Consider the following 14,982-nt stretch of genomic DNA (forward strand, 5'->3'; position numbering starts at 1 on the left):
TCTGTGATATGTCCCTATCCTGTACCCTACTCCAAACCTACTCCATGTAACCAATAACGTTCTCCATTGTTCTAAGCATAGTGAACTGGCTGGGAGAGGGAGAGGGCTGTGCCTTTGTGTCCCCTTGGTCCGGCTGACTAAGGGAGACCACTATTTGAGCTTCAGGCTAAAGGAAGCACCCCAAGTCCTAGCAGTGGGTCGAAAACCCTCTAGGACTACAAGGCCTGTGTTTCCCAGGAGGCACAGGGCCAAGAACAGTCTGAACCCTGGGTGGTGGCTGCGATGACTCCAGACTCATGGGTATGCTCTGAGAAGGAGGTTGGCTGGATGTGAGCCACCCCAGGGAGGCACTCGGAGCCTGGTAGGTGGTTGGGCACAGTGGGGTGGGTGGCTCAGCACAGGATCGCCCCCTGCTGGCCTGCCACAGGGTGTGTGGTGTGTGTATGGTGAGTGTGTATGGTGGGGTGGATGGTAGGGTTTGTGAAGGGATGTGGTTGTGTGGGGGAGCGTAGGGTATGTTGGGGGTTACGTATATGTGGGGGGGGTTGTAGGTCAGGGTATGGGTGTAGGTATGTGGGGGGATGTGGGGACCCCACACACTCAGGATGCAGCCGGCCGGTGGGGCACAGCTCTGGCCAGCGCTGCACATTGCAGCAAGGAGCGCAGCCTCTGTGCAACTGCCTATATCGCCGGTGCTCCCTGCTACCCACATGCAGCACCTGCATTCACACAGCAGAGAGGGAAGCCCCACATGCTGAAGCCAGGTGCCTTCCCTGCCAGGGCTGTGCAGCACCAGAAAGAAGCCTCAGGCGCTGGAGCTGGCTGCCTCCCTGCAGGGACTATGCCGCAGGGGAGGGAAGCCCCAGTCAGGGAAGGCAGCTAGCTCTGGAGCCTGAAGTTTTGCCCTGGTGCTGTGCAGCAGTAGCGTACTGAAGTGGCAGGGGGGGAGGCAGGAGGGGGCCATAGCCTCTGGGCGGCAGTCAGGTGGGTGAGGGCGGTGCCAGCCAGGCTCAGAGGCCATGGCGCCTCCTGCTTTTGGTGTATGGCCCACCCTCCCACTCAGTGGTTTGTAAGTTTCTTTACCTGTTACAGCCTGAAATTCTGGCCGCTACCCCTCCCCTGGCATGCCGCAATGTCAGTTTCTGCATAGAAGTGCCATGGAGGGGGAGGGGGGGCTCCACGCCCTGCTTGGATCATCCCTGGCTGGGGTGGGGGGTGATGCAAATGGAGGCATTGGCTCCTGGGCACTGGAGACCCACAGTAAGTCACTGATGCGCAGGCCTGGCAGGGAAGATACCTGGCTCCAGCATGTTAGGCTTTCCTCCCAGCTGTGTGAGTGCAGGGACTGCATGTGAGTGGCAGGGAGCACTAGCAATACAGGCAACCACATGGAGCCTGTGCCCCTCACTGCAATGGGCAGTGCTGGCCATAGCTGCACTCCGCCAGGCGCCTGCACCCTGAGTGCCCTGCCTGCTGCTGCTGCTGCTGCCACTGCCTGCTGGGGCTGCATGCAATGGGGAGTGTGTGTGGGGTCCCCACACCCCCCCACTCCCCATTACCCACACGCTGCCAATCCCAGCTCCACGCTACTGCCACCCCCTGTCCTCATAGGTGCAGGCTCTGTGCTGCCACCAGCCCCAGCCCCATGCTCTGGTCTCCCGGCTGCAGCCCCACCCCCATTGCTTCCCTACCTGCTGCCCAAAGCCAGCAGGAAACTAGGGAAGTGAGCAGGTCCCGGGGCCTGCAGCAGCAGCAGCCCCACACAGAAGCTGCATGCTGGCCAGCCAGGCTCTTCTGCCCATGAGGGTAGCAGCCATTCAATAGGGTACATTTTGGGGACTGCTTGTACATGTGTGTGCCTCACTCTCACTCTCATGGGTAGAAGGGCTGGACTGGGTAGGAAAGAGTTTGTTGGGGGGCCCTGCAGGCTGGATGAAAGTTCTCCATCTCTGGTCTATGCACAATTCATAGTGATATAATAATGAAGGGCCATTCAGTAAATGCTTTGCTCAAGTGTCAGTGTTGCCTAGATACCAGTTACAGTGCATCTAATAATATTCACTGTGTTGTTAAAGTGCTATGAAGGTCTCCAGGGAACTGTGAAAATGTCAGCTAATGGGGCTCTGGTTTGGTCCTCTGGTCCTCCAGGTTGGGGATAGTGCAGGGGGTTGGTAGCTTACATATGTCAAACATTTCTGTTACGGTCTACAAGAGAAGAAGAAACCAGATGGAAATGGTGGTCTGAAAGCTTTTGAAGCTGGAATAGGCAGTGATGCATAAACCATAAATTGATGATGGTGACAAACGGTTATAAAAAATAAAAAAATCAAGTGAATCTTCTGCAGAGAAGCATGGGTTAAACTAGTTCCAAGATGACATCCTAGTGGTCAGAGAGCATTTGCACAGGAAATCAGAGCCTCAGTCAATTACCACCTCTTCCAGAAAGCGTTCAAACCCACTTTTTCTACTTTTGAGGGACAGTACCCCTCAAAAGTACAGGGAGCCTGGGCTCCACTCTGCTGATCAGGCATCTTAAAATTAGACACTCAGGGTCTATGCTTTTAGGTACTTAACCACTAGGTTATTATCCAGGCTTATTGGAAAAGCACTCTCCACTCCTTTTAAATCATGACAGAAAAGAAGTAGAACATTCATTAATCCAAAGACAGAAAGCAAGCACAACTCTCGCTAGGGAACTCATATGGGAAGGAGGTTTCTATCTCCTTTTCTTAGGCCTGTCACCATGTATTTAATTCACAGAAACAGTAATCAAGCTTTGACACGGGACTGTTCTATCTAATGGTTAGACCCTTTCCTGGGAGGTGGGAAATATAGATTTGAACTCTGGTATTCCTGAGGAAGTGCTCTTGGTTGTCATAGAGATGGTTGACACTGCCTCTCTTGTTCCTTAAGTCTTCAGCATTTCCTTTTGGCTCACTCTTGTTGGCTCCCAGCTCAGTCTGTGGATCCCATTCTCAGGCAACTGTGTCTTTCCACACAGCGTACAGGGAGCCTGGGCTCCACTCTGCTGATCAGGCATCTTAAAATTAGACACTCAGGGTCTATGCTTTTAGGTACTTAACTATTTTACTAGATTTAGCTCGTTACTTATGTGAATTTTAGTGGAAATAGAACATTCTCATCAAGTCCAACATACAGTAATCGTTCCAATGCTTCAACACAATCACACCATGTGGATGCATTTCTATTTCTTATTACTCTTTATTTAAAATTTTCCATCCCTTTGAACAGCAACTGCAAAGCTACCAGCCTGAGAATAAACATGACATTATTAAAGTCTGCATTTGCACCCTGGATTGCCTAAAAAGTTAGCTGCCTATATCCATATTTAGAATATGGGCCTTTTCAGAGGAATTGGCTAATTTTCAGGGGTATTCACCCTTTAAGTCACTCTATGAAATTATAGAATGAAACAAGAGCAGAGTATGCTGTGCTTCTCTGAACATTAGGCCACTTATTTATGTGGCTAAATGTGGAATTAGGCACCTAACTTTAGGAATTCAAGAGTGCAGTTATTATAGGCAGAACTGGTAGCACACCTATTATGAATGCCCAACACTTCCCATTTTAAGATTGTTTTCAGTTTCATATACCATTGCCAAACTTCAAGTCTCTGAGCTGAATTTTTCCATGCAAAGTATCTGCTTCAGGCTAAGTTTATATCTGGGAAAAAATAGTGAAAATTATTCATTTTTTTAGGCAAAATGCATTGTTTTGCCCATGCTAAAAATGTTGATTTTCTCCCCCCACTTTTTTTTTGGAGAAACTCTTGTGCTACCCATGATTGGTAGCAGGAACTTTTAATTTGATGAGGTGGTGTTGTCTTTAGTGTCAAGGATGTATCAAAGATAGCTATGCCAGAAACCTTTGAATAAGCACATACTTGAAACTTGCTGGAGTTTTACAACTAGGGACTCAAAAGAGTTTACCTGTTCTGAGCATGCTCCTCCCCTCCCTGCCACCAGCTCAGTGCTGCAGGTGATTTTTTCTAACATTTCAGCTCTGTGCTTCTGCAGATTGTGCTACCAGCTCTGCCTGCTTTACTCTTTTATGAAAGAAACGTATGCATCTTTACATCAGGATGAAGTGTAAGAATTGTGCAGAAGGCAAGATAAGGCTGGTACATGTACACCAGTAAAGTATCAAACGGTTCAGTCCTGAAATAACGTTTGTTGTCTTTTCAAGGTGTTCACCTCTATTATGTTGGCGGGGAGGTTTATGCAGAATGTGTGAGCGACAGTAGCATTTTTGTACAGAGCCGCAACTGTAACTATCAGCATGGATTCCACCCAGCTACTGTGTGCAAGATCCCCAGTGGCTGCAGCCTCAAGATTTTCAACAACCAGCTCTTTGCTCAGTTGCTTGCCCAGTCAGTCAACCATGGCTTTGAGGTGGTGTATGAGCTGACCAAGATGTGTACTATCCGGATGAGCTTTGTAAAAGTAAGGATGCAATTTCTTCTGTTGCATTTATAGAAAAAAAAAAAGAAGGGAAAAAGCCCCTTAATTTGTTAACTGTGCCAGTTTTTCCAAATGAGTATTTTGCAGCCATTAGTCTGAAAATGAAGTCTTAATACTGTTAAATTCAGTCTAAGGGCCTTGTTACACAGTAATTTTGGGTAGCTCCTGGAGCTCTTAACACCTGGATTGTCTGCACATTAACACCTAAAACTAATTTTAAGCCCTTGTTAGGCATTCAAAGTTATGCCACACCACGTCAGGGTTCTTTCTTATTCGTGTTCCCCAGCTTATTTTACACTAAATTGTATCCAATCTAGCCTACAGATTAGAGTAAACACCCCATCTGCTCCTCCTCCCCCACTGGCCTGGATTGGGCCCACCACACCTTCCCCACCAGCACCCCAGATCCTTGCTCACTGTTCCCCACCGCCGTCCTCTTACTTGTGGTTGCCTGTGCTGTCTGTCCTGGGAGAACAGGCAGGGAAGGGTTAACCTGCCCGACTGTCCCACCCCCACCACACTGATGCCACTGCTGCTCCCTGGGCTGGGCTTGGCCTGGTGTGGAGAAAAGCAGCAGCCCCGTGGCAGGGGTCAGGCAGGCAGGTTAATCCTGGGACAGACAATGCAGTCAACCACAAGTAAGTGTAGGGTGGGGGAGTACAGGGGGAACCTCAAAGCGCAATGGAGGAGCTTGGGGGCAGGGGAGAAGCCCAGAATGGGAGGTGGCAGCAGTGGGGATTCTTACCATTCAGTCTTCCAGGCCCCTGGTGGCCTGAAGTGTGACAGCTCCAAACTCAAGCTAGCAGTAACACTGATCAACACTTGTGTGGCTTATGGTGCAATGTGTAACAACGCTCTAATATTACTACAAATTGGATGTGGTGGTCCCAGATCTGAGGTGTCTGGTGTCCTCAACTCTCATTGAACTTGATAAGTATAGAAGGTGGTGAGCTCTCTGTCTACAAGAAATGAAGTCTCTCTTCTGACCAATTCATCCAGACTACCAACATCCAATAGATAAGTCAGCAGCTCCTGAAGACTGATCATTGCCTACTGACTTGTGGAGATTGTTGACTACTGAAATAAATACTGTGACTAGCTAGGTCTGAGGTTGACTGCTATCCTGCATGATTCTGCTAGATCTGACTGTCTCCCAACTTCTCAGTACCCTGCTCCTACCAATAGGAAGCTGAGTACCCGAAGTCAGACTCCGCAACCCATAATGAGGCACTTAAGCAAAAGTGGGTCATCTTGTTTTCTAAGTCAGTAAATGCCAAAATCCTCTCAGAGATGTAATTGCTTAGGACCTCTGAGAAATTTTATTTAGATGCCTAAATAAGGGGTTTGAATTCTAGAGTACAGGCTCCCAGGAGCCCAAGTGAAAACTTACAAAAATTCATATAAGGGACAGAACACAGAACTGTCGAGCTGCTAGCAGCTTACCTTCCCACTGTACAATTTACAGTGTCTGTTTGTAACCTTTTCCATTGACTTTACTAGTCAAGAATAGGGTGCTCATGGGCATTAAAATAAACCTTCCCCATTAGCTCTAGAGTATCTGACTAGATGTGGATGAAAGCACTGGCAATTTTTCTCTCTGCTTCTCTAACTTCAAGAGACTCCCCTGGTCCACTGGGCACATCTACACAAGATACTTTACTATGCAGTAGAGCTAATTACTGCATAGTAAGCATCACTGTATACACGTGCTGACCCATTCTGCATGGTAATTTCCTCTACTTGGCAGTTAATTTGCTACCTGCAAATGCAAGTAAAAAATTAACTGCTGAGTAATTACGGTACAGTACAGCCTGTGTAGATGGCTGACCAGAGCAAATTTGCTCCTGATCAGCCAGGCAGTAGAGGGCAGGAGATTGCTCTCTGCCCCCAGGAGCTGTCTGCTGCTGGGGTGGGCTCCAGCACGAAAGCCCAGGCAGGGACAATGTCCCCCTGCCCTAGCAGCAGAGAGCTCCCAGCCCCTGCTCCATGATTGTAGAGTTGGGGCTTGGAGCCGGGGCTGGGAGCTCCGTGATTGTGGAGCAGGGACTGAGAACAACTCTGCAATCGCAGAGCAGGGGCTGGGATTTTACTGCATGGAGAGAGTTCCCCACCTAGGCTGGAGCTGGCTGGGACCTGCCCCTGATCATAAAAGTTCTTGGCCAGCTCCAAGTTGCACATGGAAGTCTGCACATGCAGCCTGGAGGTGGCTGGGGACTGTCTGATTTCAGGTAGTCCCCAGCCAGCTCCAGGCTGCACATGCAGACTTCCCCATGCAGCCCAGGGCTAGCTGGGGACTCTCCCAGACAGGTCCCAGTCCTGTCCCCCAATCAGGTGATTGAAGTGCAGAGCTTGGAAAGAGCTGCATGGGAGGGGCAGGTCCAGCCCCTGCCCCAGTTGGGCAGCTAGCACCAAGCCCCTGGATGGGCGAGAAATCCCCCACTGGAATCCCTGCCCAGCCAGGGGCTTGCTGGTAGCTGCCCCACCAGTGAATTGGAGCAGGGGACTGGGACTTCCCCCTCCCATTCAGCTCTGTCCAAGCCCCATGCCTCAATCATCTAATTGGGTGGGGAGCTTCCTACTGCCAGGGCAGGGGAACATTGTCCCCACCCAGGCTTCACCAAACTCGAGCCTGCCCCAGCAGCAGGCAGCTTCCAGGGGCAGGGAGCAATCTCCCAGCCACCACCAGGATACAGCTATCTCCTAGCCACATGCTCCCTACCAACCCCTGGACTAGCACTCGGGGGGAGCCTAGAGCTCTTCCTGGATGCTGCAGAGGACTGGTGTAGGGTCAGACGGGGCAGGAGCAGGCTGCAGCCAGGAGAAGCAAATCTTCTCCCCAATCCTCACATGTGTAGAAGCCTCCCTGAGAAGGTTTACTCTAGAGATATTTACTCTAGAGCAGGGGTAGGCAAAATGTGGACCGGGGGTGGGGAGTGGATGCAGCCCTCCAGGCCATTCTATCTGGCCTGCAGGGCCTCTAAAAAATTTAGAAAATTAATATTTATATGCCCCTGGCTGCCTATCATGCATCCCTCGATGGCTTGCCAAAACTCAATAAGGGGCCCTCCACCCAAAATAATTGCCCACCCCTGCTCTAAAGTAAACCCACCCTGCAGCACTTGGACATGTAGACGCACCCACTGGATACACAGCTCCTTGCAGACTTATATCAGAAAATGTTCTGTACAAATGACTGAAACAAGCTGACTCTATTTATTCCAAAAGGAGTGAGGTTTTTATGGCCAAGAATCAGGCATGAAAGGCCTAAATGTTCCCACATCACAGCTTTGAATCTTGACAGGCCCAATATAAATGAACTGGCCTCATCTACACATATGCTTTACTGCAGAGCAGATTAATTAACTGTGGAGTAAAGTTTCACCATATACATTGGTGATAATATTAGGCCATAGTAGACTAATTAACACTGGTGTAAGATAGCACTGTACCCAAAAGTACTGTGTTATGGTGGAGTAATTAAGAGTGATTAAATGCATGGTTAGACACTGACTGCGTGCATAAATTGTGCCCCATCAGCCCAGACAGCAGGGGGCCAGACTCCTGCCTACTGCCTAGCCACATGGCTCTGCACTTTCAGCATTCTCATGTTCCCGCTAGCCCTGATGCCACTACCCAGAGCCTGGAGCTACATGCTGTCTATGCAGAGTGGGGCAGGAGCATCCCTGGCATAAACTGCTTTGCCTCACTTCAAATTGCTGTCGTCTGGGGCACATGTGTAGTGCATGTGTAGCTCTGGCTCAAACTGCTCCAGAGTTTATTGCTTCAAATTAATTGCACATGTAAACACACACACTTGCAAGGAACTCACTATGTTAATCATTCCCACCAGACCTTGAGAAGCAAAGCCATGTCTGCTCTTTGTGGACATTAAAAATCTCACATGACTTCTCCCAAGAGTCCAAGCCAAAGTCTCCCAACCAATGCCCTGCACTGCTGTGCTTTGATCTAATTGAGGAAGGAATTAGTGCCTTGTTCAATGCAAACAATAGTAGAAAACACAGTGTTCCTTTTAATGGAAGACATGAATGGACATGTTGTTTCTAAAGGAAGTGTAGCTAGTTATACAGCACCTTCATTATCTCAGTAACTCCGTGGCCCTCTTTGATGTCTTATCTTCAGTTGAAGACAGAGTGGCGAGGAAAGCTGTTGTGTTAACATCTGAACCAAACTGCTACCATGTTATCTTCTTGCTTTGTTGAAACAATTGCAAACTTGATCACAATTTTAGTTCTCTATCTCCAGTGTGAGAGGGCTCCTTTGCCAATCTTTTCAAATTGATAAACCTCAATACCTTTTTCTGTAACTGATTGTTGACAAGTTGCCCTGCAACTCTCATTAGTCTCATTGAGCTCATGGGTCATTTTTGCCTACATTAGGGAAAACCTTTGCCTGTCTTCCATGGGGGTAGAGAGCTTAGCAGAGGATGAAAGGAGCCTCTCTGCCCCTGTTCTAAAGTGGATCCCAACCTCTGGTGCCCTCAAATATTGCTAATTGTAGCAGCCACTTCATCCACCAGTGCTATAATACTTACCACAATGTGTAAATGGTATTGTTGTTGTGCTGATGGCAACAGAGCACAATTTCGTGACATGCCCAAGATCCATCCCAAAGCACATCAGGATCTTTGAGCAGAAACAGAACCCAGATTTTCTGATCTTCTGTTCAGTTGCAGGGCTAGGGAGACACACACAGGACAGGATGATAATCAGAGGACTGCATTAGGGAACACAGTAGTTAAGCACAGCGCACCTGCTCTGTGTGTGTTACATGCCAAAAGGATGTAATGGAGGTGCCATCAGAGTGGTGCTGGGAGCGTGCCTAAAGCTCCATGTCTTGGGCGTGCTTATTGACCATACTCTTATGGGTGCTTCACAGCTTGCAGGAGCTATATAGCAGGCTGATCTGGAAGCTTAGCCAAGCCCCTGGCTCCCTTCACGCAGGCCACTATTGTCAGCAGGTGCAGGGAGGGGCTGCTGCTTTATACCTTTGTGCAGCACCAGTAAGGAGCCTTGTTGTGTTCCTTGTCTGCAGATTCCTGTACTGAAATATTGGCCTGAGGGCCCTCCCTAGATTATTGGTAGTCCCAGCACTGCTGGGTGGTATGGAATAAAAAGGACAGCATGTACCTCTAATGCTGAGCCTATTGCCTTTGTAATCACTACAGAAAGCTCCTCCTTAACAAGAATCAAGGATTTATCTGCTGCCCCAGAAGGTCTGATTTAATAACAGCAGCAGAGAGTGGGTAACTTTGATAAAGAGACAGTCAAAGTCACCCATACTTGTCCATTCAGCTTCTGTGGGCTCTAGTCTACAGCACTTACAACCATGTCAGCTCAGAACAATTGGTGGGACCCTGAACCTATCTCGGAGCTACCAGCAGAGGGCAATGTATAGCCACTGAATGAGGCCTGACAGCTAATTAACTGCATTGTTAGTGACTATTCCATGCACCAGGTTAATTGGGCCCACAGGTGACATTTACAACCTTGTAGTCTCTCCCCTCAGATTATCAGTGCTGTCAATAAAACAAGAAGCTCCAACACTTGTGGCATGTCCCTACTGTTTGTGCACCTCTTGATTTAACAGGTATACAACATATGACTAGTACAGAGCTTTAGAATATACCATTATTACAAATGCGAAAGCCTTAGAAAAAAAATTGCAACTCATAAAGAGCAGTGTCTTCATGAATACTTTTCAGAACATTAAACATAAGCTGTCTGGAACTAATGTACATATCTGAGACTGCTAAAACTTCTTTAGAAGTCAGACTGATTACAGGGCAGCCCATTGTCTTATACCTTTGCCTGTAAAAATTACCCATTATTACAACAAAGTCTCTTTGGTGATGGCCAAATTATTAGCTTGCCTGATCAGAAGGAACAGAGGTAAGACCTCAGCTTCTCTGCTCAGAGACCTACTAACTAAAGAGCTAATCTATCAGTTGTACCGTACTGAGAAGTACTTTACTTGGTGCTTGGTCTCATGGATAACTGAGTACTGGTCCTGGTCCTTATAATGCCTAGCAGCATGGTTTAAACCTTCAAGCCACTGAACATCTATGAAATCAGGAGCTCACTTGCAGAGTCAGATGTAATATAGCCCACTCAGGATGATGGAGTTGAGTCTACTATGATTGGGCTGAGTTAGGGGTAGCAGTAACTGTCCTGAATTTCATGGTGAATGTTGTGGTTTATTTAATTTAGTTAGTTACACAATAATGGTACATTTCTGCACCCTTTGAAACATAGGTGCCAAATGTTCTAGTCGGTGCAGTAGTACTGTCCATTATCAACTTCTCTCAGTCCCAGTCAGAGTACTGTACAGTTGATAGAATGGCCTTGAGCTAAAAGGGTCCACTTTGAAGAGCTGGTAGGGGGCCTAAGATTTCTAGTAGTGGTGTACCGATAGAGATTTCAGGGGCCGATACTGATAACCAATTTTTAACAAGCCATATTGGCCAACTGCCAATATGTGGCCCAGCAGCTTGGAGAGCAGCATCTGGCTGGTAAGTCTGTTGTGGGGAAAGGGGTGGGAAGGAGGAAAGGGGCATGGAGGGAGCAGATTGAGGCCCCTGGGGTGAGGGAGAGAGTGGGGCTGGGACAGGTGTTTGGGGCTGGGCACAGGACTGAATCACAGCTCATCGCGGGGGCATGGAGAGGGGGTGGCTCCCACCACTGCCTGCACTCCAGGAGAGTATGGGGGGCTGTTTGCCCCCCAGATCTGTGCATGGGGTGAGGGCAGGCTGCCAATGCAGCCTGGGGCCAGGGCTAATGTCAGGCTCTTCCCAGTGGGGGGCTGGGCCAGGGCTGTGTTTGAAGTGGGCAGCAGCACTGGGAGTGGGGGCTGCATTGAATTTTGGGATAGCTGTAGTTCACCTCCCTGCGTCACCACTACCTGCCCTGGCCCAAGCCCTCCACCAAAAAGAGCTCGGCACAGCCCCAGCTCCACCTCACGGTGGGCAGCCCTCCCTCACCATGCACATAGATCCAGGGGGCACACGCCCCCCATGCCCTTCCAGGGTGCGTGCAGTGATGGGAACCACCACCCCCTCCCTGTGCCCCTCAGATGAGCTGCTTGCAGCTTTGTCCTGCACCCCACCCCAGCTGAGCAGTGCCTGCCCCTGCCCCTGCCCCTCCCTTACCACAGGTGCTTCAATCTGCACTCCCCCAAGTCCCTTCCCTCCCCCACCTCTTCTCCCACAACAGACTTACCAGCTGAACGCTGCTCTCCATGCTGCTGGGCTGCGCTACTGGCCTCCCGCACACTGTGCTGAAGCTGTATGCATGTACGAGGCATTTATCGGTGACATTATCAGCCACATCAGCCAAAAAAAACCCGATTGCCAATAACGTCAATTTTCCTTCTATCAGTGCTGGTAGAATATGGGACTGATGTATCAGTGCACCTCTAATTTCAAGTGTGTCTCCTCTCCCTACTCAGCCATGTCTCTGTTTCCTGATGCAGTCTTGGAAAACTGAGTAGTGGTGCATGTGTCCCATCACTCTTCTTTCAAGGCGAATGTGCAGGGGTAGAGGAGATAGAAGGGAATGGAAAATGTATAATACAATGAAACTGATGCAAACCAGGAGGTGAAGTGAGGGGGCACGTAACAACATGGGGAAGCCCAAAGTATTCCCCTCCCTAGCAGAGAGGCAAAGAGTAGAGAAAGCCTCTGACCTCACAGAAAAGCAGAGGAGCCAGAAGCACCATATCCTTATCTGCTGGAAAAAGATGCAGAGATTACTTTGAAGTTCCCCAAATAAAAAGCCATTAAGTCTTCCCACTAGAGGGATTATTTCCTTTGGAGAAATGGGGGTTGTCTGAAGTGGGAAAGGCCATAGGATGGAGCATAAATGTATTGAATTTAAATCAAAGAAGGCCCTCGGAACCTCATAGGATTCAAGTGTTTGAGTCATGGGACTGTTAGTCATGTCACTAATATTCTTAAGTTCCCCAGCACACACAGACAGCTATAGCCTATAGCCCAGAGACATCCAAGATTTCCAGCTTTTTTCAAAAACTGTTCCTAAGAAAATGTATTAAATGCTGGCCACTTGGTTAAAGTCAGGGGCCCTTTCACAGTGACTGCAGTCAGGGGTGGGGAGGGATCAATCCTTCAGTGATAGAACTGATATTTCAAAAAAACTCACGTGTGATCCTTTGATATGTTTTTAGGGCTGGGGAGCAGAGTATCATCGCCAGGATGTTACAAGCACTCCGTGCTGGATTGAGATCCATCTGCATGGACCATTACAATGGCTGGATAAGGTGCTAACACAGATGGGCTCACCTCATAACCCTATCTCCTCAGTCTCTTAAGAGCCGTCTCTTGCATTACCTTTAGGATGGATGCTATTGCAGGCAGTGGCTTATAGAATTTCCAGTTTGCAATGAACAGAAGTTTCTATACCTAGATGTATCTGTGTGTATATCTATATATATATAGATATACACACACACACACAAACATAAATCTACCACCCCTGTTTTTTTCAAGAGATGTTTTGTGGTTTCTAGTTATATGATGTAAGTATGACATGGTTAGAACTTCAGCCTTAGCATGTCTGTTCTTTAGTACAAAATAAGCCAGATCCCTGCAAAGTGTCATGCATTTCCTAGTGAGCCTCTTGATGATCCATGCAAATCACTGAGGGGTGAGAATTCTCTTTAAATGGATAAAGCACCCAACTTTAGCTGTTCATAGCAGGTGAAATTCACCCCTGTGTACAGGACCAAAACCAGATTTCTGCACTGCTTAAGTCCATTGTAACTGCAGTTCCAAAGGCTTAAGGGGGACCTTAAAATGGTACCCAAAATGGTACCCAGGACTCATGCACATGGATGTTTCATCCAGTGAATTAAAGAATAAACACCAATGCAGTCTGTCTCCCTAGACAGCAGCTGATTTGTCTCCATCTCCCTTTGATTTCAATGGGAGTTGATGGTCTCAGGATGCATTCAGCACTGGAGCCCTATCATAGTATTCTAGACTAATCCAAGTATTCTGATGCTGTTGACACAGTAGCATATGGTACTGATGCACTGAGAAACAAAAAACAACTCATTTTAAAAAATCAGAATCTATACATATATATTTAAAAAGGAGCTAGCTTCCAGTACTTTTTGCAAAATAAATAAGTGCATATCCGGCATGTAAACTGAATCCTATCCATTATACAGGATTGATGTATTTTTGTTTTTAAGTTAGAACTATCTGTAGTTAGAGTACTGTGCTGGTATCAATGGTACAACTAAAAGGGACTTGAACTGTGATTCAGAGAAGGGAAATGAAATATAAATTGAAGAATTGCACAACTAGCTTACCATTCACCTTGGGAGAGTAGGTTCATAGCAAAATTGGGAGCAGTAAACATTATTCAGCTAGTGCTCAGAAGGAGTACTTTAAAAGTACTCTGCAGCCATGCACTTCTGTAAGGACACAGCTATAGAGCACTTTCAGGGGGGCAATAGCATAACAAAATGTCACTTTCGTCAGCACCCTGGCTTCCTAAACCAGGGAGTATGGATTTGAGGTCCCATCTGGGGTGAGATGGTACTTCTTGCTGATACATTTGCAACCAAAGCCCTACTTTGAAGCTATGGAATTTCAGCTGATAGGAGGAAGACCCCTAGGAGGGGTGTTATTCTCTAGAATTGATTACTTGGATTAGAAGACCTCCAGTAGAGTTTATAAATATTTGTCAGGGATGGATTAGATGGAATTGATCTTACCTGTAGCTCACACTTCAAAGAATGAAGCAATGGGCAAGCTCTTTTTATAAGCTTCCTGTCCACATGCTGTCTATGCAGATGTGACAAACTAAAGCTAACATTCTGATGTATATATATGGAACTACCCTAGGGTGATTAACTTTTTCTAATGAACAGGTAAGACAGCATCACATTTTCATTATTCTCTACAGCATACTTAAAGGACTGTGGATATATGTGTATGCCTGGCCATAAGGACTGCAAGCTACCTAGAACAATTTTGCTTAATGGGACAAAAGAGCAATAACTTCACAGCCCCTGGTATTTATTCTGACAGAACAGAAACTTTTAAACAGATCATTATCCCTCTCTTGTGACACAGTATCTGGAGTTAAGCACTTCAATGTCTAATTATAAGAAAGAGAAGATTTCTGAAGCCTTTGGATACATTACATATAACAGCCAAACACAAAAACCATTAAAAGAGTGTATACTTTCTAAAAGTGCAGTACCTATTACAAAGTGATAATTATGGATGTACCAGAAAAAATTTCAGTAAACCAGCAGGGTGACTTCCTCTGAATATAGCTTCAACAGTTTCCAACGTTGTTAGTGCACAGAATGATAAACAAGCATTAAATCATAACAAGGTTGGCAAGTTTTATGGGAGATGTGTATATGGGAAGTTATTCCCACATATTCTGTTCCTTATTCTGTTACCACTTAACATCAGCACTATCATCTGATAGGAAAGGCTTTACAGTTT

The 14,982-nt window shown here is 47.3% G+C and overlaps 1 protein-coding gene across 3 annotated transcripts in view; it reads left to right on the top strand.

Annotated features, from left to right (window-relative positions):
• The window catches only part of SMAD9 (SMAD family member 9), a 43,179-nt gene extending 29,607 nt beyond the window's left edge, over positions 1-13,572 (top strand). For 2 of the 3 annotated variants that reach the window (XM_019530058.1, XM_019530059.1), the window contains exons 5-6: positions 4,207-4,463; positions 12,681-13,572. In XM_019530058.1, coding sequence (XP_019385603.1) covers positions 4,207-4,463; positions 12,681-12,824 — 401 coding nt within the window. In that variant the 3' untranslated portion in view covers positions 12,825-13,572. Of the gene's footprint in view, positions 1-4,206; positions 4,464-9,666; positions 10,405-12,680 lie in introns of those variants that run through there. The other variant, XM_019530060.1, reaches the window with a different exon arrangement.
• The last annotated feature ends 1,410 nt before the right edge of the window (positions 13,573-14,982 follow it).

This window comes from Crocodylus porosus, unplaced genomic scaffold (assembly GCF_001723895.1).
Source record: "Crocodylus porosus isolate Cpor-Errol unplaced genomic scaffold, CroPor_comp1, whole genome shotgun sequence".
Lineage (NCBI taxonomy): Eukaryota > Metazoa > Chordata > Crocodylia > Crocodylidae > Crocodylus > Crocodylus porosus.